Raw genomic sequence first — 27729 nt, 5'->3', positions numbered from 1 at the left:
CTAACGGAAGCAGTTGCGCCTCTTTCCGGTCCGGCAGAAACTTTTCTCTACGTGTGTAAGGTTCCTGCTGTCATATATGGCGGAGGATCAGCTTCTGATCGGTGTCAGTGACGGAGAACTGGACCCCAGGAGGTTCCGCTCCTCGGTTCTGACCAACAAAGTCGGGGGGCAGCCAGACTGGCCACCGGTTCTGGCCCCGCGGTCTCCCACGTGTGGTTGTTGTGGGTCCCCTTTGGCCCTCGTGGTCCAGGTGTACTGTCCCCTGCAGGGCTCTTCCTTCCACAGGATCCTCCACCTGTTCGGCTGCTGCCGGCCAGGCTGCAGCGGGCAGCAGGCTGGTTGGACGGCGCTCCGCTCCCAGTGGGTGGAGGCTCCCTGCCAGCCTCCTCCGCCTCAGGGAGCTTTGCCATCGGCCACAGACTGGTGTGAGTCCGCTGATGACTGGGGGATGGAGGAAGGTGGAGGAGCTGAGGAGCTTCAGGATGGAGGTCTGCGCACAGAAGGTGGATCTGACAGGAGACTGGTTCTGAAATGTTCTCATCCTTTTTGTTTCTGGACTGATTTCTAAGGAGGTTTGAATGTTGAGCAAGCAGAAACTCTAGAACTCAGAGGTTCTTTGGGTTCCTGGATGAAAGTTTATCAGCTGTTTTTATTAAGCTCCTGATTTAATTTATAACAATCTGGGAAGCTCTAAAGCCAAACACCCCATCTGTTCTGGTTAACTTCTCCAGAAATGTTTCGGCAACAAACTGTTCATGTTTCCAACTTTAAAATCTATGGCAACTCTACCTTTTTAATGCAGTGAAACAAAATACAAGATTAATTTAACCAGAAGATGAGGGAACATCTCAGTATCAGGAGTTATCTGGAACAGAAGATGAGGAATCCGGGGTAGGAGATGTTTCTCGCATGACTTCCCAAACGGATCCGTCTGTTTAGAAAACAAGGATCCAAGCAGCTAATTCTGGATCCTTTTCATGTAATCGTTCAGTTTCACTCGTTAAATATTGAATATTTTCTCTCAAATTATACATCCCAGAAATTTGGAATCTGGAAAATCCCAAAGAATCTGAAAACAGTTGATCTTTAATTTAAACTTTAAAGAAATCGTCAGGAATTTTCAGACCTTCCTGGTTTTACCAAAATACCCTCTGACATCATTGATCCAAACATTCTGATTGGTCAGGCAATGTTCCACCTTCAGCTGACATTTAGGTTCTGATCATGTTGTGATTGATGGTAACTGGTACCACTGAGCTGTTCTGACTCCCATCTTGTTCTCCTCCAGTGGGTCGACCCGTTTCCCAGATGGATGTCAGCTCTGGACTTGAGCGGCTCAGTCTGGTAGAACCTAAAGATGTCCCCGTCTACCGGCCACTCTTCATCAGCGTGCTGGAGGAGTCAGAGCTGGGCGGTGAGGATGACGAGCTGGAGCACGCTCAGCAGCTTCTAAGAGAATACGAGAGGAGGGAGGGCGTAGCTGTGCGGGGGTCGGACGAGGGCGGCGGCGAGGAGAAGTACGAGAAGACCAAAGCCAGACATGGAGACCATGTGTTCTCCAGGTTCATGAAGACAATCTCAACGTGTCCGCAGCAGATCCTGCGCTACCAGCGCCACGGGACGCCGCTCTTCATCTCCAAGCCACCGCCCAGCTTAAGTCGGCTCATTCCCGCATGTGGTTCCTGTGGAGAACCTCGGGTCTTTGAGCTGCAGCTGATGCCGGCGCTGGTCAGCCTGCTGCAGAGGACGGACGGCGGTGCAGAGGACCAGCTGGAGTTTGGGACGGTGTTGATTTACAGCTGCAGAGCCAGCTGCTGGACGGTAGGATCAGAGTCTCCTGTAGAGGAGTTCTGCTGGGTTCAGTCAGACCCAGACCAACATTTGTTTAAATGAGTTATCGCCACAAAGAGGAAGAAGAAAACATTCAACCGCGGAAGATTCAAGCAGGTCCACTTCAAACCGAACCCTGAACAAGAATCCTCAGTGCCTTCAGAACTGGGCTTTGATCGCCACATCTGGTTTAAACAGATTAAAAACTAAAGAAAAGAGGAAAAACATTGAACTTCTGTTTCACAGATTCTTTATTTTACTTCAGCCTCAGCATATATTGTGTGGAAAGAAACACCACAGCAGGTCAGGCTGAACATCCAGAGCAAAACATCCACGTGGCAAAAAACTGGAGCTGTAATGAAGACTTAATGGAACTTCACTGGAGCTTTAATGGAGCTTCCTTAGACATTTAATGGAACTTCATTAGAGCTTTAATGAAGCTTTACTTGAGCTTTAATGGAACTTCATTAGAGCTTTAATAAAGCTTTACTTGATCTTTAATGGAACCTTATTAGAGCTTTAATTAAGCTTTACTTGAGCTTTAATGGAACTTCATTAGAGCTTTAATGAAGCTTTACTGGATCTTTAATGGAGTTACATTAGAGCTTTAATTTAGCTGTACTGGATCTTAAAAGAGCTGCACTGGAGATTTAATTGAGCTACATTAGAGGTTTAATGGAGGATCATTGGAGCTTTAATGGAGATTTACGGAAGTTTCACTGGAGCTTTAATGGCGTTTCACCGGAGCTGTAAAATAGCGCTTCTTTGGAGCTTCAATTAAGCTTTGCTGGAGTCTGAATGGGACTTTAATGGAGCACATCCAGAAATAAAGTTTGTTTACTGGCCTTAAAAAACATCAAATGATGTCTTAATCAATCTTTGTTTGGATTAAAGACAGATTACAGCGTCTTATAAATATTCTAATCTTTGGTATGTCTTTTAGCTACGAGCTGCTTTCTTCCTGAGAAAAATGAAGAACAGAACCCAGAGGAGATGAGCTGCAGGCTGCTAATGGGTCTTCAGGCACTTGGAGATCAGTTTGACACTTTGTGCAAACAGCAGAATCAGACGAAGGAACCAGCTTCTAGAACTATTGAGGGGCGGCTTTGTGCTCCCAGCTGTACTGGTTGATCTGGTCACACTGGTCAGGCTGCAGACAGCTGCTCATTGTGCCGATGTCTCTGTCGATGATCTCGTTCACTGCAGGAAACCAGAGATTATTAGAAACAGGGAGAAAAATCTGTTTATTTCCATTTCTCCAATTCACACCATGTCATCTCAGGTCACTTTATAGATCCAGATTAGTCAGATTAAAGGTTCAATGTTTTTTTTATATATATATATATAAGGAAACCAGCTGATTGCATCCTGTCATTGACTTCCCAAGATTCTATCCTCCTGGATGGACAGCTAGAGGCAGTAGTTATTGACTCTTCAGCAATCCCTCACACACTGAGCATGTATACAGCAACAGTGGAGAGGAAAAACTCCCTTTTAACATGGAGAAGCCTTCAGCAGAATCAGGCTCAGTGTAAGCAGTAGGGGTGTAAATAATAATCGTTTTGTATCGATGCATCGATCCAACAGCCGACGATTCGATGCATTGATACGTCCGCAAGAGTATCGATTCATTTTTTTTCCCCTCCGGTCTATTTTTTATCCATTTGCTCCTGGACGTAATTCTCCCTCCCGTGCTGCGGTGGCGCTAAACCTATTTTGCCATCCTAGCTTGCTTCCTAGTTATCCTCTTACAGCAGTGTGTTGCAGTAAGCTTGACACAGACATTTTGGATTTATGCTCAATATTGAAGCGTGGTCTGGGCTATACGCTGTGGGTCTAGATATGGCCGAGGCGATGAGGAAGTGGGGGCGAGTTTAGTCAGATGACAGAGGGACATGAGGGCCAAAAAGAGCGGAGATCCAGGTGGAAACAGGCTCTCGCATACCTCGCTCTTCTGTAGCTGCGGTCAGCTACAATTTGGGAGAGGAGCAGCGGAGCGTCTGTGGAGGGGGCGGGGACGTCTGGAGCCGAGGTATTGCATTGCACTCATTGCACTGATTTTGTGCAGTATTTTTTGATGCAAGGCCTTTCAGAATCTATAACGCAGGGGTATTATTGTTTTTCAGTGAATGAGGTTTTAATAGGAATAGGTGGAGTACAACTTTTCTACTGTTATTTGCTGTTTCTCAAAAAAAATGCATAACTATATTACAGCTTTCATTGATTTATTTCAAATTTGAAACATTGTCTAGCCTGTAAGGTGTTAAAAAAAAAAGAGAAATACAGTTAATCGAATCGTACCGTGGTGTATTCTTGAGTATCGAAAACAATCGAATCGTTGGGTCAGGAAATCGATACTGAATCGAATCGCCATGATGGACGTGATTTACACCCCTAGTAAGCAGCCATCTGCAGAGGCCAACGGGTTTAAGGTTTATCTAAAACTACTTTCTATGTTAGGAAAGGTAGCAGTAATTTAGCTTCACATTTGGCCCTGTCTGAGAAGGAAAAAGAAGGAAACCTCGTCCATCGAAATCTATGATAAAATACTTAAACAAACCCAGAAATTATCCATTGGTAGGGACTGGATTTCTGTTTACACTGTGGCATCAGGTTCAGAATAGACCCAAACATTTTTTATGACACCGTTTTATCATCTATGTAACCCTGACCCTGGATCAGAGTAGAACATGGAAACCAGTTCACCTATTTTACTTCTGTTTTTCTGAGACATTATCTTTTTCTCATGAAAAATATTAAAATATTCACCAATAATGAATGAAAATAACCAATATTAAACCCAGATCATTGGTCCATCTACCGTCTAATGTAGACGCGGTTCTGCAGACTTCACAGCTTGTCCAGGAAAACGATATCTCTTTGAATGCTGCTGATGCACCATGAGAACATGTCCATATTTATGGCTAGTACAGTAACTGCAATGCTGGAAGCTCCCAGCATGCACCAGTAAACACTGGGCTCCCAAATGGGAGAACAGCTGCTGCTGCTGGGAACCAGGCTGATGGCCGGTCGGGATGACAGCTGGTGTCGTCCAACCCAGATTCATTCACAGCAGACAGGGCTAATATTAGCTTAGCTCACCAACACTAAGCAGCAGAAACGCTCCGAGGGGTAAAATACAATACAGCATCAAACATTATTTGGGATTTAATCTGATTTAGAGCCACTTTCATCAGTCTGATGACAGGATTATTCAGTTGTTCTAGTTTTAACACTGCATAATTGCACCATATATATATTTAATGCTCTGAACTTCCATATCAATGTGTTTTTTTGCACCATGTTTTTTCTCCCACACTGTTTACATTTGATCATTGCTGCACTTTAAGAAACGAAACAAAATTTCGGTTTGTATATACTGTGCATATGAAAAATGACAACAAAAGTTTTAAAATGAGTGTAATCTGATATTATAGTTAATTCCTTATTAAAGTGAGTCCAATCTGAAAATGATGACTTGATGAGATGACTGGAGTCTATTGTGCCATAGCTTGGTTGGAAAGAAAAACCTGCAGCCACACGGCGCTTTCTGGAACCACTTCCTTACTTAATATGTCAGACCCTCCCTGGGAACGCGCAAACAGACGGTTAGTGCTTAGGATTGGGCCAAAGATCTATTCCCTGAGTGATTCATTCATTAAATGATTCTTTCAATAACTGATTTATTCACTTAATAGACCCATTCAGTATTAATGCAATTCACTAAACAAATACAGCAAACAGGACCGATGGACAGACTCCTAAACAAGTCAGTGCTCAGAGCGGCTGGTTCTGTATTTGGAAAGACCTCATCAGCCTCAGGGCTGCTTTTTTTTTTTTTTTTTAGCAGTAAGAGTGGCTCTTTGTAAAGTAGGCTGACATGAAGGGGGGTATAAGACAGGGGAAGAGACATGTGGCAAAGGACCTCAGGCCGGATCTGAACCCGGGTCAGCCGCGTTGAGGACTAAAGGGCTGGTTATACTCCTCTCAGCAGTGTGTCGCAGTGAGCTTGATGCAGACATTTTTGATTTATGCTTAATTTTGAGCGTGGTCTGTGCTATACACTGTGGGTCTAGATATGGCTGAGGCGGAGAGGAAGGGGAGGCAAGGTTGTAAAACAACAGAGTGAAATTTGGGCAAAAAAGCTGGGATCCAGGTGGAAAAAGGCTCCCAGCGTTCTCATGCACCTCGCTCTTTTAGCTGGTCAAACTTCACGAGTTGTTTTCCGCAATTCCGATCACACAAACAAAATAAGCCGGTCTCCTGTCTGCGGCACTGTCTGCAGTCACCTACAATTTGGAAGAGGTGCAGCAGAGTGTCTGCGGAGGGGGCAGGGACGTCTTTTTGTTCACTGCGAAACCTACACAGACGACCTAGTTTCAAAGTATAAAATCAGCCTTTAGGCTGTACATGGGTCATGCGCTCTAACCACTGAGCTACCAAAACACACCTCAGGGCTGCTTTGATCCAGTGCGATGATAGCAAAGGTCAGGCGAGAATCTCGTTCATCTTTCTCCCTCTCAGCATACCTGACAGGATCTAGTAAAATCCAGCCTGCAGTAGCATAATCATGTGAGCCAAGGTTCTGATTCTGAACTACCTCTAGCTGTCAACCCATTAAACCAAAAAGCTGCTGTTCTGGAGAGTTTTAGGCAACAGTGTGTTGCTTCCCTAAGTTGACTGCGATTTGGAGACATGGACGTCCCAGACTGAGAAAGGTGTGGTCCAACTAGTGAAAACTAAGGAGGTCAAAGGTTAGATTTAGGTTCCTAGTTTGGTTCTTACCATCATCCAGGGTGATCTCCTGGAAGCCCAAGGACCCCAGAACCGGCTGCTCCTTAGGCTCCTCCTTGACATGCAGCACTTCTCCTGAGGGATCCAGAGTATTCCTGGGGCTTCCAGATAGTTTCCTGGGAGGACCACCAGCAGAGGCATGATGGGGGACATTTGGGCTTGGGATGGGTGGAGAAGGCACCTGTGCATGATTTGGAGCTGACTGAGCAGCCATTGGAACCTGGTTTGAAAATAAACTCATGGTCTGACACTGTGCTGAAGGCACCTGAGGGAACAACGGCAATGCTTGAAGGGACAGAGCGAATGCAGCAGGATGCTGTTGATGAGAAGAGTTCTGGGGAGGGAGACCATGCAGAGGGTCATAAGCTCCATCTGGGCGGAGCATGGCATTATGGGATGGCAGCAGGCTGGGCTCTGGACAGAAGAGGAGCTCAGACTCCCAGGGTTCCTGTTTGACCACAGGAGGAGGGTGAGGAGGACTTCTGATTCCAGGAAGGTAAGTGAAGCTCTGCATCAGGCTCCTCTTTCTCTTCCCATTTGAGACATAGAACTGGACCTGGACAGGGGACGTTATCCTCTTCATATAAGGGGGGACCTCCACCGTGATCCTGGACTGAAAACAAAAACAGGTTATGATGCTGGTGGATCCATACAAAAAAAAATTCCTCATTCGGCTTTTATCCTGATGTTTCTTTCTGAGTCTAAACAATGGTGGGACATTTCAATCAGAGGTTTTAGAATTTTCAGTGCAACTCTGGATGTTCTTGAAGGTTCTCCTGATTCATCTTTAGAAGTTTCTGCAGTTCTGAGCTAAAGATATCTGGAAGAAACAGATGACTATGATGGTCTGCTACTATTTCAGCCATTCTCCTGACTACATGGCACAGTCTGAGCTCTCAGGACGAGATACGACCTCCAAACACAGGATTGGGGGTCATTTCTGCTTCATGTTTGAGCAGAACGTTGCTCATCAACATCTGTGGTGTTTTATATTCTAAGTAGCTGTTCCTCGCTGATAGACTCTAGGGGGCAGTGTGGAGCAAACTGAAAGCATCCTGTCAACAGATAAGTTGGTCATAGAACCTTCTGGAACAAATCATAAGATGTCAGTAGATACTGATGTCTTAGAATCCTCGCCACCATTTTCTTCCACATAGAACTGTCCATGTCAGTGCGCTGACCTCACAGATGCATCAAGCATAAACCAACTTTTAAAGACAACCGCTGTGATTGGAAGATAGCCCCTGGAATGTGCTCTTCTGATTGGAGGAAAACAACAGCAGAATTTCTCTGGTCTGATTCTGGCTGTTTCTCAATATGTGTAATTGTGCATTCTCATGTGCTTGTGTACTCGTGAAACGTCATCAGCCTCAGCCCTAGTACTGTTTCACCAATTCACAAGAACAGCAGGCAGAGAACAGGCAAAGTCCCTGGTTAATGTTCTCGCCCCTCCTTATTTAGCGAGTATGCATCAGAGCAGACTTGTCCATTCTCCAGTCTGACAGCTGTCCCAGAATGCACCTCGGCAACAGCAGCTTCTAGTAGAGCGCTCAGGGTATTAAGTTAAAAGTTCTCTTTTCTGTTGCCGTTGTTCAATAAAAGTAAGTTTTAAGATCATTTGAGGCGAGAACATTATACTTTAAAGCGTCACAATATGGCCCATTTATTGATTTAGTGCATGATTTTGAAAAACATTTCTGAAGCTGAGGGGACCGCGGCAACCAGCAGAGCACCGAGGGTAATGGCAGCAAGGGCTAATGTTAGCCCGTCTGCAGCAGCCCTCTCTCAGCATAGCCATGTGTGAAGAACCGCTGGCTCCAATGGCAAGTTTTTTTTTTGTTTTATTTGGCAAAATGTTCATTTGATTTGTGTTTATTTGACTGTGTTAACTATTATTCCCCCAATAAATGAAAAAAGTAAGAATTTATTATTATCTAGAGACCATTAATAACAGGAGGTGAAATGCAGCTCCTGACGAGCAAAGCATGTGGTGACGTCATGAGTATGCTTCTGTTCCAATTGACCCTTCTTTATGCTGTGTGCTCGCGTTCTTACCAAGTCCACACTTTCCTGCGTTCTTCTCAAGAACAAACTTGGTGAGGACACGAGTTTGGTCTGGTTCTGTTTGGTCTGATTCTACTTTGTCTGATTCCATTTGGTCTGATTCTGCATTGAGCAACTTTATCTATTCTGTCACAGTCTTCACTAGAGTTTACAGAATGACCCAGAGTTCCCTCTGCTGCCCTGATCCAGCAGTTTTCTATGGTGGGGAGGGTAAAGTGTCTCTCCATCCAACTTTTTATGCAGCCATGGAGGTGAGTGGAAGATAAGGATTTGGACTGCTGAAGAATCATAGATGTTCCTACTTTAATCATAGATGTAAAGAAATTAGAGTTACTCACTTCATTACTCTTATCTGATAGAACCCTGGCATCCACCTCCCAAAGTGATCTTCCATCTAGGATTTTGAAGCATGGGTAGAAACTGATTAATCAAACTGAAAATCCTCACAGTTTAAAGATTTCCTTTTAAAGCAGAAATGTATCTCACCAGGGCCTTTCTCAATGAAAACGACTCTAGATTGAGCAGACATGTTGGATCCAGTGATGAGCAGCTCTTCTCCTCCATCTATGAAGCAGCTGGTTGGAGAGAAGCTGTCGACCTGAGGAAGCTCCTGGCCTGATCGCTGGGCTGGAAGACAACAGCTTTGCCTTAAAATCCTTCCTCATCCTCTTCTCTCTAAGACAGCAGCTGTATTTCCTCAGAGCGAACAGTGCCTCTTTCCCCCAAGTCGGATCACACCAATTTATTAAACAATCAACTCCATCCTTATTATCAGCTCCACTACCATTAGGGGTGTCCCAGTACAACCTTTTTATTTCCGATAAGATACCAATATTGTAGCTTTGAGAAATAATAGATACCGATATTGACGAGATACGATATTAGCACAAATAATGCACACTTATATGACCTATTCTGTACTGTAGAATGTTAGAAAAGGTTTTATCAATTGACATTACTAAAATGGTGAGATGATGTGTGTTGTGAACTGGCGCTATATAAATTAAATTGAATTCAATTGAATCATTAATAAATCTAAAAGAAACCAACTCTTCCACCACAAACCTGATTAGTTTAATATGACAAGTGTGTCTGAGTATTTCTATGGATTTGTAAAAGTGGAAAAAAAATAGAAAATCTGACCTAAATATTGTATTCCAGTAAAGCATTTTAGAAACACTTAATGGGATATTGAAGAATGAGACTTGCCCTCATGTTTACCTTGCTTCAAAATTATTTTTCAGAGTTCTGATCATATTATCACTAAACACAATTGGCCAAGGTTTCTCTACAGAAGTTGTCAGGGTTATGCATTAATATCGACTCAATCCATTTATTACCAAGAACATTTCCTCAAGCAAAAACTGTTGTCAGGAACAACAAGCAGACCGAGGACAGAATAATGACACTGACACACCACTACGATAAATCCAATTCCTAGATTTAGCACTATCTCCTCGTTTTTTTTTTTATCAGAGATTTTATACGCTGTTTTTCTGGCTAATATATCGATATAATATATCAGTTGTCACAATCCGATATCAATATCGGATTGGGACAACCCTAAGCCATTTCAGACACCCCAGGTTTTTTTTTTTTTTGATTTATAGTTTAGGACTCAAAAAGACTAAGTTTAAGGTATCATTGATCTCCAGGATAAAAAAAAAAAAAAAACAAAGAAACAGATAAGTGTTTGGATTTAAAAACATTTGACCTAAGGTGTTTGAAAGGATCAACTTATATCAGCTACTAACTGTTCCAGTACTGTTTTTTGTTTTGTTTTTTTTTTTCATAAAAATCAGGTCCAAGGAGACATCTGCATGTCAGAGTAATCCTCCTAAATTCTTCTCTCTGAGCACCATAACCCCCGTCCCCCTCCAGGAAAAAATAACTGGTTAAGACAGTTCTATGCTGAAAAGTCCTCCAGTAAGCATCTACCTTTGACTGCGCTGTGCCTGCTCAGTTAACAAAATGCCGCTTTCTCTGACCTGCAGCAGGGAAGTGAAGTAGCGTTGCATTATTTCTGCTCTACATGAGTGGCTGCTTCAGCACCTAATCTGCACTGGGACAGCAGCTGGTCTTTTTCAGCTCATGCTTAATTTGCAAAAATGTAGTTTTCAGCTGTGAGAGGTCTCAGACTTTGTTCCAGCGACGTCATGTAATGGGCGACACCCTCACAGGGAAGGAAAGTATTGTTCCAGAAAACAACTGATGCTCCATAACAACCGAATGCTCTGTAAAGCTGAAGGCTGTATTTCCTAATATAAGTTGATAGTTGACTTTGAGCAGCTTTAAAAAGTGTGATGAAGCATTCAACTGTGCTTTGAAATGATCATTCTAACTTACATGATAATTACAACCAAAGCTGCTTCATCTGGTTTAGTCAAGCCATTTAAAAGCAAAGTAATCCAATCAAAGTAGCAAACAGCACAAACCATAACCTTTGGTCATTTAAAATTCTCACTCAGCCACAGCAGGAAAAGTTAATCGTTCTGATTTGATGTCAGATGGTGAAAAGAAAATGATCTGGGTTGTTGCATGTAGCTCATCCTGATAAGCTGCCGTAATCCACTCACAGCACTCCACAGGAATAGATGCTGCCTGGAGCCACAGCATCTGGCCGTCCTGCTGAGGCACAGCGACTCGAAATACAACGCGGACCCTGGTGTTCTTCCGCCCAATGTCCGTCTCGCCTCTCTTTAGCTCGATGTCAGCGTTTCTCAGCTTCAGGATGCCGGCGCAGTCGATGCTAGGTGAAACATAGAAATAAAAAGGTGTGGTTACTTTAAATCTAAAGGTTACACGGAGCTCTTCAGGGTATCAGACAAAACATTCAGGTAATGAAACAGTAGGAAGGATATTAAAAACAGGAAGACAAGAATCTACCAGAGGGAACCGTGGAGGGAACCAGTTTAAAGTCCCTCTGCCTCTCAGGGTCACAGCAACTCCCTGCACAGCTTTGATGCCAGCAGAGAAGTGCTGCTATTAGCTTTGACTGATACAGAGATGGATGTGTTGGCATTAACCATCATCCATCTTCTGAGCTGTAGTTTGTAGAAGCAGCAGCTTATCTACCTCCGAGAAGAAGTTATCATCAGAAAGGTCAGCTCCGTTCCATGACACACCCAGATGCAATGCAGGCCCAAAACATCAGAACCGCTGTTGGATTGAGCTGCTTTTAATAATGTCTGCTGCAGCCTCGGTGCATAAAGAAGTGGAATCACAGATCCTTCCTCCTTTAGAAGAACTGCTATCAACAAACTAAAAAAGTTCTTCCTTGTTGTTTATTGCACTTTTCCATTTTCTTTTAAAGTATTTTGTTATTTTATTGATCATTAAAAATAGAAATCACCCCACTCAATAGTGTAAATTTACAGCCAATCTGAGGGCAGAATTTAGACTATTTAATAAAGCTCTGAATCAACTGGATTCCACTCAAGTGCAGAAAGATGTTTCTAGTTTCAGTCCGACTTTAAACACAGAAAGAAACCAAATCTATTGTGGTGCGATTGCCTCTTCTACCTGGCAGACATGTTGCTCTCAGGAAGTATAGGGATCTCGAGCACTTTGTAGCCGTCCATCATTTTTTCCTGGCAGACGGTGGTAACGGTTTTCCCCGTCACTCGGTGGACCTGGTAGAAGGAGTGAGGACGGAGGTATCGGTCGTCTGCAGTGCCAATAAACACCAGCAGGTGAACAGGCTGCTCACTGTATCCATTCAACTGCAGAGAGAATGCCACATCTGATAAACAACATGCAAACCGCATCCCTCTTACATGAACAACAAAAAAACTAAACAAGAACACGTTATTTGTTGTTTTTTCCTCTTTCAAAAGGGAAACGTCTGGAGCTCATCATCTGTCATCCCAATGTTTACAGCTGGACTGTGTTGTTCCTGTCCCCCAAAAACAGGTTACAGAACACAACCTCTCTGCTAACATCTACTTAGATGCAGAACTAAACATCTCAACACATTTAGCTTCCTTTGAAAAAACTATTCAATTCACAGGTTAATAAACAATATAATGTCAATATCAAATTTATTTATATAGCACTTTAAAAACAGGTATAAAACTGCACCAAAGTGCTTTACAGGAAAGACAAAAGCATCAATAAACAAAACAGAATGTGAAACACTGCTTCAATTAAAAGCCGAAGAATAAAACTACGTTTTAAGAAGAAGAAGATTTAAAATGATCCAGGCTGTGGGCGGATTTAATTTGAAGAGGTAATTGGTTCCACAGAATTGGAGCAACAACAGAGAAGGCCCGATCTCCTTTCCTCTTAAGTCAACTCCAAAGAACTGTCAGTAATAGTTGATTATTAGAGCGTAGACTTCTCGACACAGACTGGAATTTTAAAATGTCTCTAAGATAAGGAGGAGCTAATCCATTTAAGACTTTATAAGTTCATAAGAGAATTTTAAAATGTATTCGGTAAAAGACAGGCAGCCAATGTAAAGAAGCCAGTATAGGCCTTATATGGTCACGCTTCCTGGTTCCAGTAAGAAGCCGAGCCGCTGCGTTCTGGATCAATTGAAGTCGCTGCATCTGTGATTTATTCATGCCTCTATATAATGAATTTTAATAATCCAATTGGGATGTAATGAAAGCATGGATAAGTCCTTAAAAGAAAAATAGGATTTAATTTTTGCTAAAATCCGCAGGTGATAAAAACTTGATCTAACAACAGATCTAACTTGTTTATCTAGCTTTAAACAGCTGTCGAAAGCGAAACCAAGATTCCTGGCAGAGGTCTGACAAAACCGAGCTAAAGAACCAACAATCAGATCTGGATTTGTAGTATGAAGATTCTGAACAAATAATATAACTTAATATAGTGCATAGTTTACCCTTTCATGTTTGTATTTAATATTAAATTAGTATATATGTTCTAGACAGAGAATTCCTAATGTTACTCTGTACTACAGCACCCAATACAGGGTTAAGTAACCAGTTTTTAGAGGGTTCATCTGTACAGTAGATCCAGTTTCCTGTTTTCTGATATTTTCAAGTTAGTTTCTATCTAAAGGACGTAGAATAGGGTTCTAAAGGACTTAAAACAGGGGTTTATAGGACATAGAACATGGTCCTTCTAAAGGACAAGGAACAGTTCTTAACGACATAGAGACGGGTTCCAAAGGACATAAAGCAGAATTGTAAAGAAGGAAAACAGGGTTCTTCTAAAGTACATAGAACGTTATCAAGGATACGGAACGGAGTTCTTCTAGACCGTAAAAAAGCGTTACTTTAAAATATATAAAACACGGTCCTTAAGGGCTTGGAGGGTTCTAGAGGACATAGAACATGGTTCTTACAGAACCACAGACAGATTCCTCTGTTGGTGTAAATGTATTCCGATTGTTCTTTTGTCAAATGCAGTTCTTCGTTTTTTGGCCATTTCTTTGCTACCAACTGAAACCAAACTCTCCGTCAGCCCTGTGGCTCCTGAACGTACCTTGACGACAGGATGTCCTCCAGCAGCTGCCTTGATGGATCCTCGGCTGCCCTCGGTCTCATAATGGGCTCTGTGGTAGGACCGGGGCTGGACCTCCAGCTTCAGGCTGATGTGATCATACTGGCTGGGCAGAGGCCAGTCCAGAGGGGGGGGCGATAAACCACTGGAGGGAAATATTAATTAGAAAAAACATCCATGAGTGAAACAATATGAGCAGTAATGAACCAGGGATCATTCAGCTTCCTCCATCAGTAATAAGACTAAAATCTAAACAGACTCTAGAAGAACAATAATGTTAACAACCAGAGACCTAGTTTAAGTTTATTTTCTCCTGATGCATTAAGAATGAGCTCCCCTCTCAGCCGTTCTATACAAAGAAGGGAAGGACAGAGAAATCAGAACCACTGACCTAAACAACGGTGCGTTTCCAGGTTTCGGTTTGTTCCAGTCGTAGTGGGAAGGCACATGAAGGAAGAGCTCTGCAAGGTCAGCTTTTTCTTGTCCCTCCTCTCCAGGAGAATCCTGGTAGGTCTCCAGACCAGGGTCTCCTTGGCCCATAAGGAGGCCAAGGTGGCTCCCAGATGTCCTCCTGGTTTTAGAAGGAACATCCAGCTCCTGGCATCCAGAAATGAGGAGGGATCCAAGGGCAGTGGCAGGGCTTCCAACCCACACTTCATCAGTCACGCTTCCCCGTGGAGAGGTACCTGGGGTGGGGCTAGGTGAGTGATGAGGAGACGGTGAGCGGCCACGGGGCTCAGCACTGGAGTGGCGTCTCTTCCCACAAGGAGATGTTGGTCTGGATGATGGCCTATGAGAGGAAGCTCATTATGGATCTTTAATTTTATTGCAGTCATCTTTTACTTCACTTAGAAAATAAGATAAATGCTCGCTAAAGGGATACGTTTTCTGGAGTTTCATCAATTCCTTAAAGCTGGTCTGTTGCTGTGTGGGACTTTAAATATACAGGTCCCAACAAAGCAAAGGCTGGTTCTAACCCAGGCCCACAAACCCAGTGGAACATCTGCGTCATTCATGGAAAACTGCAGCCACACTTTAAATTATTAATGAGTTGTGATGGAAAGTCAGCTATTTCATATCATTCTCATTCCACAATCAACAAAAAACAACAGGGATCCAAAGCAACCTTGAACGGGTCGCCTATCTGCTCTGAATGATGGACAAAATGGGATCATTAACATGGTTTGGAAAGCTGATCAGACCAGATTCCAGTGATTCCACAATGCAGAAAGTAGAGTCCATGGAGACTTTAAATAGACCCAAGTGGTCCGTTCTGACCTAAAAACTAAAAGCATTTATCAACTACATGGTCACCAGTGAACTGAGTTTAGGTCACATTATGGATCAAATCAGTAATCTACAGATTGTATTGTTTACATAATCCAATGAATGATGATTATATTGATTATCATTGATTATACATATTATGCCGTATTAGGCATAATCTACTAAAGGATAGTCATGTTTAAAAACATTAAAGCTTGATAGTGAGCACAACACTGATCTACTAACCAGGACCAGGTAGAATGACATATGGGAGATGAGGTAAATGGGGAATATGCAAAATATATTATGCTTATTGCTATGTGGAAATTACTTTGGTGAGGATCCGCAGATGTTATTTACCACAATGCACTTTATCAACACTAAACCGGATGGTTGTTCCTGTTACTGCATCTATTTAGTCTTTATGTTGGTGTTAAACTGTTGCTTTGGGCTTTCTCATAAGTAGAATTTCTGTTGTCGCAGAAAATGCGGTGGTGTCTGTTTGGGATCCCAGTAGATCAGGGTCAGAGTGGAAAACCAACAGGAAAAAAAAGATTTAAAGTGTTACTGGAAAGAATGAATGAATGTAGTCTACTGACCTGGAGGCGGGCCGCCGGCTCAGCCATGTCTCCTCTGTGACACTGGTGCGCGGAGAGTGACAAGGTGACTGCCGAGGTGACTGATAGGGGGATGGCACTGGATTGAAAGCTGATGGATGCTGGTACTTCTGCTGCCATAACTCCACTCCAAAGGCCCCGCCCCCACATCCTGGGGACCCCAGAGCTAGAAGGGCGGAGTCTTGTAGTTCTCCCTTTACATCATCGCAACCTCGGGAGAAAGACTCGCATGAAGAGAGGTCAGACATCCAGCTCCTGGAGGAGAGGCTGCTGCAGGGACTGGGGCTGAGTGCTGCTTCCCGATAGCAAGCGTCCAGAGGCAAGTAGAGCTGGTCTCTGGACCACCATAGCTCAGGGTAGCCCCCCTCTGCTCCAATCTCCGCTGAAACCTCCAGGTTACCGCCAGGCTCGGCATGATTGTTGTGGGCAATAGAGGTGATTTCGATGCTGGGGCAGTCAAAAGCTTTGAACGTCCCCTGGGGGCCGCTATGAGGTCCCTGAGAGAGGTGTTCAGTGTGCTGGAAGTCAACAAAGCCAGCAGGAGGGTTGCTCTGCAGCTCCTGAGTGAAGAGCTGCTCAGAGAGAGTCTGTCTGCTGGAATGAGACGTCTTCACATCCAGGTCTAAAGCTTTGAGATTAAAGAACAGAGAAAATACAACAAATGTGATTTATTCAGCCAAGATTGGGCCTGACTGAATAACTGAACCTGAGGTTTTCTCGAAATGTAAAACAAACATTAAATAGTACAGTTATTGGCGTGACCTCAGTGGACCAATATTGTGATAATCCTATGACTTCATTTAAGCCCTGTTAACTTCATTTAACTTCACTATAAGCCTGTTAGCTTCATTATTAAACCAGTATCTTTATCATAACCCCACTAAAAACTATTGAGTGGTTGGTAAGATGTTTTATTTCTTTTTCCCGTCATAGTAGCTTCATCTGGTCTGTTCCTGTTTGGCTGTAACTCCATCCTGGAGAGAAATATCAGCTGTGCTGCTGCCACCAACATCTTGGATTATAGATGAAAACAGCTGGGCCTGTTTTTCAGTGTTTAGTACTGTCTCTCTCCTAGACATATCCATTTCTGAGGAGAAAAATACTCTTTTCTTTAACTCATTGAAATATTTCATGTAAACCTTATTGCTGATCAAGAAAAACTAAAACAATGAGTTCCTGCATTTTTATTTACTCATTACTTTCCTCCTTACAGTTTTTTCCTACATGGCTAAAGGTTTGGACAAAATGGCTACAGGATGAAAGACGGTACACTGAGAGAGGGCAAAAAGTTCTTATAGCCCAGTCGATGCCCACCGACAGGAAGGAGACACGACTGAAAGGAAAGCCATACCAGATGTGGCCTCTAAGAAGAAATGAAGAACCAGAGATGGCACAAAAAGCTGAATGCAGAAACAACAAAAGAGTTAGTTTAGCTTGAGAACTAAAGAGAAAGTAGCAGAGGTGGGATGTAGCATCATGGCTACAGATAGCTTGGGCAAACTACGCAGCTCTAACTACAGGCTTTTTATAAGCTGAGTCCTAAAAGCAGACATGTTGTCAGGGAGCCAGACTAACACTGGGAGCTGGTTCCAAAGGAAGGGACCCTGCTAACTAAAATAAGCTGCCTCATATTCTAACTTTAGCTCCAGCTGTTGCTTTCAACCAGCCCTACACGCTATGGGAGTCTGTGTAAAGCAGCCCTTTGAAAAGACTCCATTTAATAAGGCCCTTTTTCCCCGTACGGTGCATTTCTATGTTTCTATAATGTCATATACTGGATTGTCTATGTGCCAAAATAACTCCAAGGATTGTTTTAAAACTTATATTAGGATAAAATGTCTACATGTTTATACTCAAGAATTTCCAGGAAGCAACATTCACTGTTCTCCTGTGGTTTAATCCTCATTTCTCTATTACTCAATATGGAATAGAATAGAATAGAAAATCCCTTTATTGTCCCACAATGGGGAAATTCTGGTGTTTGCAGCAGCAAAAAGATTCTAGAAAAAATGGTCACACAAATGTTGAGCTTATTATAAGATAATAGTGAAGATTAAAAAACAAAACAAATGAAATACTGTGCTGTAAAATGTTTTAACAATATAAATACTGTGCACCTGGAAAATAACTAACCAATATACAGCAATGGACTTTTTTACAGTAATGGATATTTCAGAAATAGAAGCAACATCAGAGATGTGCAAAATTTAACTCACTACTGTAGAAACTGTGCAAAATCAGCATGAATACAACAACTTATTGAGGTTGTTGGGAACAGTATGTATACCTTATCATCTAATAACTAATCATATCACATCAACCTTCCAGCCAGTTTTTATTTGTTATATTTATTTTTTTCCTCAGTGTCCTGTCTGGCAATGTGGCAATAAGAATAAATGTCTTAATGCCAAAAAAGAGCCCAACAGATTTTACTGTCACAACTGGAGTAGTAGGGCTATCGCCATAGCATTCCGCTTGATTTATGCATGTAAATAGCTTTATTATAAATCATGCAGGGAGTATTGCAGATTATATGGACACTGCACTGTAAGTAGAACAGGAAAGGAGAAACAGGAAAAAGGAGAAAGGATGAAAGAAAAAGGAGATAAAAGGGAGACAAAGATAAAACATCTTTAGTCTGCTTCATCACCTGCAAGGAGAGATGTAAAAGAAAGAGGTACTAAAGTACCACATTGATACTATTGTTGAAGTATAAGTGGTATTATTTAATCTGACATGTATACTGTCATAGCTGAAGATCAGAATATGGGCTTTCTGTATGGAAGTGAATCTCTAAGTACCTGAAACCAAGCACCTGTAGTGGTTTGTGAGAGTGCACTTGTGCAGGTAAAGTTTATCCAAAGGAAAAATGCTCACTAGTGGTTGTGAAGAGCCAAAGACCCGCCCCCCAGAGCACTGAGGCAAGCGCTGGGGGACCCAAAACAACAGACGCCCTAGAGGCGCCCGTTCCCCTGGCGGGAGCCCCAACCGAGCCCCAGAGGGCCAGACGCCGCGAAGCAGCCGCCAGGAATAAAAGTTTTTAAAAGTTAGGAGATAATTATGAAATCAAATTCTGTTTCCTTCATTACTGCTGAACATTGTTAATAATAACTATATTAGTGTTTGTTCCTTCTAACCTGTAGAGTCCAGAGGGTTTTAGAAGGATTTTTTGCTTGGGTTATTTAATAGGGTTCAATAGATCGAAAGATAGATCTAGATGTAAATGTGGTTCTTAGTTACAGGTAAGACCAAAACAGCATTGCTGCAGCTGTTTCGATGCCTGGTTTATTTGTGAAACACCATGAAAATCCCTGTTAACCCAACAAAAAGCCTCTGATTTAAGGAATCAACATCTTGACTAAAACTGGAGCAAGTTTGAACCCAGAGATCCACTGATTCAGTATCAGGATCAGTCTCAATATTGAAGAAAAACACTTAAGGGGTAAAAATCCAACAGTTAAAATCCAGGATATAATGCAAAACTGAGTTTGCCATCATAGTTATTATGAGATATCAATTATCTGAATACTTTTTCATATTTAAGGTCTGTTAGAACGACCAAAATAATTTCTGTATGCTAAATGTCAGAATAACAAAAGTAGGGATTTTCTGACCAATCAGAGGTTTTTAATAAATCTGACATAGCCACTCAAATGTTAACCCACATGGGTTTATTTTATAACAGTTTTTATAGTATTATAATTATACCTTTGGTGTTTCAATGTTATTTTACTGAAATAAGTTTAAAAATACTTGTGAAAAATAGAACTTGCTAATTATACAAGACAGTCTCCTGATTTACAGCTGACTTTTAGACCTTTACATTGGTAGATATGATCAGTGGATTAGAATAGTTTCAGCTGGTCACCAATCTTGTAAATTAAGGATATCAGGGTCATGATGTCATACCATAAAAGGTTTATTGACATTAGATTTGGTTTAAGACACGCCTGTGGATGTTTTAAAGGCACATTAAAACCCTTAGGCTGGCTGCGTAACAGCAGAAGAATGTCAAAAGAAATCAGCCAAGATGTCAGGGAGAGAAATGAGGACCTTTAAGGAGGGTTTATCCTTCGGTGAGTTTTCTAGATCCCTAAAGGAGCCAAGTCTTTCCTTTCAAACAATAACACACATGTATGAACACCACAGGACTGTCCAGTCATCACAGCACTCAGATAGGAGACAGGTTTGGCGTCCCAAAGATAAATGGTCTCAAATTTGCATACCAGAACAAAAGCATAGATCTGGTAAAGATGCTGGCTGACCCTGGTTAGTTGATTAATGTGAAATACATCCTGGACCAACAAGGGCTGAAAGAACAAGACATTACCCGAAAACAAACATATTAAGTCAGATTAGTTTGCGAATGTATGCAGGGAAAAGGACATCATTTTTTTGTTCTTCAGTCTGATAAAACTAAAACTGAACTGTTTGAACATAAAGACATTTTGAGGAAAAAGGTGGAATAACTTCATCCCAGCTGTGAAACACAGGGGTGGCAGCATCATGCTGTGGGGTTCTGTAGCTGCAGGAGGGACCGGTGCACTTCTCCAACTAGACGGCATCAGAAGTACAGGACACTGGGCCTCATGCAAGAAGCATTTGTATGAACAAATTTGTTCCTAATCGTTCGTACAGTGATTCAGGAGAAAATGTGGCATTCATCATTTTTCTCCTACTTCTAGTCTTCACTCACATTTTAAGTGCTCCAGAGTTAACATAGGAGTCTTGTGCAATCAGTCAGCTGTTATGCAAACCAATTTTTTCACTAAATGATCACATTTGTTACTTAGAAGCAATTGTCTATTGTCTATTTTATCACTGTGACAGCTAATCCCATAATGCTTTGCAAGGAGAGATCTCTGGGCAAAGCATTCTGGGACATATCTGCCTCTTCTGAGGCATTTTTTTTCTTCTCATAAACTTCATAGACACTTTCTTGTCTTGCAACCCTGACCATTTTCAAAGAACTGCAGTGAGACATGCGAGCTTCACCACACATATACACCTGAAAGTGCACATGCACAAAAAAAATAACTGGGGACGTGCACGTAACGACCTTATGTAAACATATCACCAGAATTTTGTATATACTGTGTCTAAACATCCTCTATTTTCTTGTATGTGCAATTTTTCCTGCTACTGGAAATACAATTTCCCGAAGGGAGTAATCCCAAGGGATTAATAAAGTCAAGTCTAAGTCTAAGAATGACTGACAATTAGGAGGACCACTTATTTAGATGATCCACCAGTAAAAAGAAACTCCTCCTTTAACAGGTTCATAATCTACCATTCATTTGAACTACTCCAGTAACAGACCTGTCTTGGAAAACTGTGTGTTTCTGCAGTCTCTCCTCTTTCTCCTTTCTTTCTGTTCTTTTTTAAAAACCAGACTTTGTTTTTTTGAGGTGCTGCAATCCTAAACCATGGACATTCCCCCCTCTGTTGTTTATTTACATAGTTTTTTATTCATGTTTTATTTGTTGTCATTGTCAAATTACGTGCGTGTGGCATTTAAGTCCCAGTATTAGCAAACTGCTGCTGGCAGACGGGAACCTGTTGCACCAAGGCGGGACCTGAGGACCAAACCATTTCTTGCAAGATCATGGGGCTGGTTGCTCAATATATTCATGCTTTGTTTTGCCGTTTACTACTGAAAACTCAGTGAGGACAATAAGATTATTTATTTTACTGCTAGATTTTCTTAATTTATTAAAAATATATAGCAGAACACATCTTATACCACCCCCGCAGTCATGGGCCTTTGCAATCTTCCAAACTTTCGGCCAAGAGGTAGTTTTGAGGCAAAGCAAAGAAACAAAACCAACTTCAACTACTTTATTGTCAGCAGCTTAGATTTCTGCACGTTAGAAATAATAACACCTTTGGCTGATGTTATATGCTCTATTGTCTCCTTTTGTTTCTCTATGGTGCAGATCCATAGAGGAAAAAGTTTTTTATAACAATTGTAAGCCCAATGCACGCACAGTGCTGATGGTTCCTCTGCAGAGAACAAGTCAGGCACAGGATGCGGCTTGATGTCAAATGCAAATTTAAAATTTTGCATTTTGCACTATTAAATGTGAAGAAGGGCTACACGGCGGAGAGGTCTGTAGCCCTGCTGCTTTGCAATAACAAGGCCCTGGTGCCTCCTACCTCTGGTATTTCTGCATGTTCCCTGAAAAACAAGCTTCTGATCAGCTGATTGAATCATCAAAGACCTTATAAATTCACAGCTAGTGTATCCGTCAGGCTCTAATCGCTCAGAGCTACCGTATCTGTCAGGCTCTAATCAGCACAGCTCAGGGATTATTCATTCACATGTTATCAGAACCCTGATTATATCCAGTGTTTATCCAGAATAAATGTATACAAGTCCCTTTGAATAAATGACTATGAGCCCTCTGTGAGCAGCAGACTCTACCCTTCTCCCTGTCGGGGAATTAATATCCAAAAAGGTCTCCTAGTATCCAGAAAAAATCTAATTTACTAGGATTATCCAGACTCCATGTCCATAAACCAAGGACACTCATTCAAAAGATTAAATAACATTTACCCTCTGCCTGAGTTAGGCAGATCATAAAATATAATAAGATTCAATCTTTAGGTTAATGATTGATCCTCGTAACTGGATGTTGACTAATAATGTAAAGCTTTGGCACACAGCAGTATTAGTTTTAGCCATAGTCTTTTGAATAAAAAAAGGAATTTCTGATCAATACCTTAAAGTTTCCCAAATCTTTTTTATACAACACTAAAATTTGTGACCTTGACTGGAAGGATAAATCATAAAATACTGCTTTTCTTTGTAATCGTGTGACATTCGCCTGAGTAATGTTAAAAACTAAGACCCCTCAAAATGATCATGGTTTATTGTATTTACAGATGCTTTCTTCTTTCCAACTTCTACTATACCAGTTATTGGCATCATCGTCATCATCATCACACCACTACGTCAGAACAGTAATCCAGTGTATAAAGTACAGCTTATTTTCTTAGATTTTGTCTTGATGGGTTAAAAATTAAACAACCAACGGCAACAGACACCAAGAGATAAAATAACACACACTGTCCTAAAAATGAAAGCTTCAGTTAATTCATTCATGTAGCTGCACACAACTCTAACCGCATCTATGAATACCTCTGAAGCTCTTCCCTCACACACACACACATTCAGGGTTTTACCTTCCTACTGAGGACCTTGCATTCACTCTCAATGATTTCAAATCATTTTCATTCTGTTTTATGGCCTGATGCTAAACATTACTCAGAAGAAGTACATAACCACACTCACATCTTTGTGAATTACATTACTTTGTGAGGACCATGCATTGACTTCCATTAATTTTCAATGCTTTGTATGGCCCAACCCTGACCTAACCGTAACCATTACTGTTAGCAGTACATGACTAACCCTGAGTCGAACCTAAATTCAATTCACCAGGAAAATGTCCTCACCTTCCAGCAGATGGCCCTCACTTTGGTGGTACAAAGGATAAACAAGAGCCCACACACACACACACCAACACACAACTATGCAAAACCAGTTGTGAAAGCAGTACCAAGTGTGATATGCTCCGCTGGCTTCACTGCCTCACCAACAACCCTGGCTGTGCAAAAAAAGAAAGAAAAACGGGGGAAATTTGTTGGGGAGGGGTAACAGTCTCTACCAGATGTGGGTACCACAAAGCAGTTAGAAAACCAGGAAGTAAAACCAGCACACAGACAGGCTGAGCGTCACACCATCATCTGACGACAAAGAACCTGTAAAACAAGCAGCCCAGGCAGCATTACCCATTGGCCTATCTTTATCTACTCTCCTCTTTCTCCACCTGAATTGTTCAATCTAAAGGAAAGATAAAGAACTGTTGCCTCATAAAAATAGGTGGCATTGTTGATGGTAAACAAATACACACAAAAAAAGACAATAAAAAAAAGTAAACTTTACTCTTATTTTTTTTTCTTCATTGAAAAGTTTTTTAATCAAGTAAAAATACATTTCAGTACGGAAAGAAACAACACCCTGCAGCTTCACAGAATTAAACTACCAACCTCTTCTCTAAAATGTTTTATTATTTATTTGTCCTCTTTACTTGCAGGACTAGCTCTGTAACCATGGCACACAATCTACATCTGTTAGCAGTGGGGCTAGCTTTGTTGCACTGGCACAAGGCCTAGCTCTGTTACCATGGCGCAGGGGCTAGATCTGTTACCATGGCGCAGGGGCTAGATCTGTTACCATGGCGCAGGTGCTAGCTCTGTTACCATGGTGCAAGGGGTAGGTCTGTTACCATGGTTTAGCAGCTGGCTGTTTCCATGACAAAGGAGCTAGCATTGCTAGCATGGTGCAAGGACTAGCTCTGTTGGCATGGCGGAGGAGCTACGTCTGTTACCATGGTGCAGGGGGTAGGTCTGTTACAATGTTTAGAAGCTGGCTGTTTCCATGACAAAGGAGCTAGCATTGCTAGCATGGTGCAAGGACTAGCTCTGCTGGCATGGCGGAGGAGCTACCTCTGTTACCATGGTGCAGGGGGTAGGTCTGTTACCCCAGTTCAGGAGCTGGCTCTGTTTCCATAGCACAGGGGCTAGCTAGCATTGTTAACATGGCAGAGGAACTAGCTCTGGCAGCATGGTGCTGATTAGCATGCAGAAAGAAGTGGCCTAGTTTGAATATTGAGTACTCCTCATGGACTTGGAATTGGATTCAATTACATTGATTAAAAAATACCTAATTGACCCCAATGGTAATATCTGCTAGCCTGGGTGCCATTCCGAACTTAGTCCCGCCCACAACGTTTGAGGTCGGGAAGTTCGGTCTGGCATTGCTCAACAGTAGCGCGAGTATGCTAGCACAATATCTGGCGGGCCAATCAAATTGTCAGGGCGGGCTTTATACGATGATGGACAGATGATCAACAGTAACGTAATCAACCACGTCACCAAAGCGTGCTTGGGTGACAACAACAATGGCTGCCGCTGGAGAGTTGAGGTGAGTAGATTCTGCTATTAGGTCTGTTCTAGAAGATATCGAAAGCAAATTAATTTTAAAAGAGGAACAGAGAAACGCGATCAAGGCTCATCTTCTTATTATAGGCGTGCAACTGCCATGTCTCCGCCGCGGAGGGAGACATGGCTGTTGTTGGGCTCGCTGTCTGAATGACGGCGCGCACTGATACGAACAGAGAGAAAATAGGACCAAGTGATAACGACGTGTGACTTTTTCCACTACAATGTTTTTGGGATGCGAAAATATCACTCTTTTGGACACATAATGTTTTGGGAAGAGAAAAGTTTTATTTCGCTGTTCCCAAAAACCTGCAGGACTACTTTCGGCTTGACCAAAACTGGACGATAACTCTGCTCACAGGACGCTGCCAGGGGTAAGTCAGTGTGATTGCATGCCGCTGGTGATCGGGATGCCATACAGATTCATGTCAAAAATACCGAACTATCCCTTTAAGATGACAACCAGAAATCTACCAACAATGAAGATGGACATGAACCTGGGCCAAAGATCTGCAGCAGCCATGTCTCTGTGAATAAGCAGAAACTTTTTAGACTTTTACACCCTGTTTGTCAAACTACTGCAGGTCATTCATCCCTGCTGCCACCAAACTATACAATGCGACGCTAACACGGTAATAACTTGTGCAATGTATAACGTGCAATAACTATTTAATACCCCGTTTCGTATGGATGGATATGCACTGTATTATACTGTATATACTCCCATGCACCTATTCTTCCTTTGGCATCTTTTTGACTATTTGAGGCGGTGTAACGAGTACATTTCTCCAGTGTGAGATCAATAAAGTCAATCAATCAATTATAAGACCTAAAGCATGCAGAAGACTAAATATCACTCATTCTTTGTTCTTAAATTTAATAATGTAGAAGCAGACCTTGTTAGAATAGAGGTTTTCTCAAATAAAAATCAGACATGCTTGGAAACAGCACAGCAGCTTTTAGCATTTCATCCCATCCTCAAAGTATCTCAACTTTATTCTCCCCATATGTGTGAAAATTCTCAGTCATCCAGGTCATGGTCAAGCTTGAAAAAATTCAGTTTTGGCAACTGGAAGTGAAGTTTTCTAGAAAAGTTGCCCACAGTATTTTCAGTTTAATCGCAAACATTTTTTTTTCTTTTCCACCTAGTTTGAATGTAAAACTCAAGGTAAAGTCTTAATATGGATATAAATACAAACGCGTGTGTGTTTGTTTTAAGCTGTTGGGCAAGAAACCAAGCGAGGGAAGGGGTGTAAGATTTAATACAATATTTCCTTTACAAAATGTTTGAAATAAACCATTCAGAAGTAAGTAATATACCACCAGAACGAAAAGAAATCGGTAAAATAAGAACATTTTCTTAACTTTTTAATTTTCTTCGCCTTTATTTTGAAGGCTTTAATGGTTGACTTCCGGTGTAACTGTCGCTAGCTTCTCTCCCGCTCGGAGAGTTTTTGCTAACTAACCTCCAGACAAAATGACACGTACCTGTTGAGTGCTTCCCGTGCTCCTCGAACAGCAGCCTGAAGTCCAGCTCCTCAGGACAGTTGATGGTGGACATTGAACTGTTAGACGGTGAAATCCGTCCGCATTGAGCCGATAACTCGAACTGTCTTTAAAACGGATCCGTCTTACTCACTTCCATCCGAACGAAAGCAGAAGTCTGTGTCGACTCATGCAATTACACGACAATAATAGCTTGAAAGTGATCACTGAGCTCACACATAAGTAATCGCACCCCCGCACAACACTGCGGTGAACTAAAGTGTCATTATAGAGCCAACTTCTACACGGTGTTTCTCCTCGGCTGCGCAGTCGGAGCTGTATTACTCCGCTCCAGCTTGAGCTTGTGCTGCCTTCAAGTTCCCTCGTAAACTATAGTTTTTGTAACCGGGTTTTTACAAAAACGATAGGACTTGAACTAGCCTACATGTTTTGTTCCTAGAAATATGGATGAATTCAGATATATTTATTTATAAACCATTTGATAAAGAATATGTTACTATGGTCGTTAATATCACACCTGAAACTGAACATATATATTAATATATTTGTTGTAAATTCTAACATTTTTGCTTTGAGATGCAAATACCTTTTTTGTCTACATACATTTTTTTCTTTTTGAACTTTAACAGTGCATTTTCTAGAATAGTTTTTTTTTTTTTTTTACTTGTGATACTGACGAAAAGCCTTTATCAGTACAATCAGCTGCATGCATACTTCCTCTTGTGGCCATGAGACATTTGCTGTGAGATTAACGACATTAAAAGGCATCAATCAATTCTTTACAAGCGTTTTTCCAACATGTTTGTCTTGCAGCAAGAAAGAAAGCATGCTCAAGTTTAACCAGATATATATACCCTGCCCCCTCGCTCCTAAGCACATCAGGAGTAAAAATACTCAAATTATTTTAGGTGCAGTGATGCATCTTTTGAAATATTTTCAGCCCTTTATCTTACAGATCCTAAATGATATGTCTTTCTATTTCCCAGTAATCTTAAATGCATCATTAGACCGCCCTGTGATGACGTACACTGTATTGTTGATGGTAGATGGGGTTCAATTAGGAAAAGCTTGTAAAGGAGGGTAAAACAGTTACTGTTGTTAATTGGAACACAGCCAATTAGCTGTGAAAGAAAATAATTGAAGCTAATCAGCAGTGGAGCTGCAGCATCAT

General features: G+C 41.8%; 2 protein-coding genes across 2 annotated transcripts; one reads left to right on the top strand and one right to left on the bottom strand.

Annotated features, from left to right (window-relative positions):
• Positions 1 to 20: 20 nt before the first annotated feature.
• Positions 21 to 2691, top strand: pdcd2l (programmed cell death 2-like). Its single transcript, XM_038274255.1, has 2 exons — positions 21 to 503; positions 1289 to 2691. The coding sequence occupies exons 1-2, from the start codon at positions 77 to 79 to the stop codon at positions 1891 to 1893; spliced, it is 1032 nt and encodes a 343-aa protein (XP_038130183.1). The 5' UTR covers positions 21 to 76; the 3' UTR covers positions 1894 to 2691.
• Positions 2064 to 26920, bottom strand: LOC119776040 (nuclear factor of activated T-cells, cytoplasmic 3-like). The gene is made up of 10 exons (XM_038274249.1): positions 26541 to 26920; positions 16029 to 16674; positions 14555 to 14953; positions 14146 to 14308; positions 12211 to 12410; positions 11265 to 11437; positions 9175 to 9315; positions 9027 to 9082; positions 6616 to 7237; positions 2064 to 3030 (listed from the first exon to the last, which is right to left on the bottom strand). The coding sequence occupies exons 1-10, from the start codon at positions 26611 to 26613 to the stop codon at positions 2921 to 2923; spliced, it is 2583 nt and encodes an 860-aa protein (XP_038130177.1). The 5' UTR covers positions 26614 to 26920; the 3' UTR covers positions 2064 to 2920.
• Between the last annotated feature and the right edge of the window lie 809 nt (positions 26921 to 27729).

This window comes from Cyprinodon tularosa, unplaced genomic scaffold, assembly GCF_016077235.1.
Source record: "Cyprinodon tularosa strain WSP-4 unplaced genomic scaffold, ASM1607723v1 ctg900, whole genome shotgun sequence".
Taxonomy (NCBI): Eukaryota; Metazoa; Chordata; class Actinopteri; order Cyprinodontiformes; family Cyprinodontidae; genus Cyprinodon; species Cyprinodon tularosa.
The sequence above is the reverse complement of the archived record's forward strand: the minus strand, read 5'-3'. Positions and strand labels throughout refer to the sequence as shown.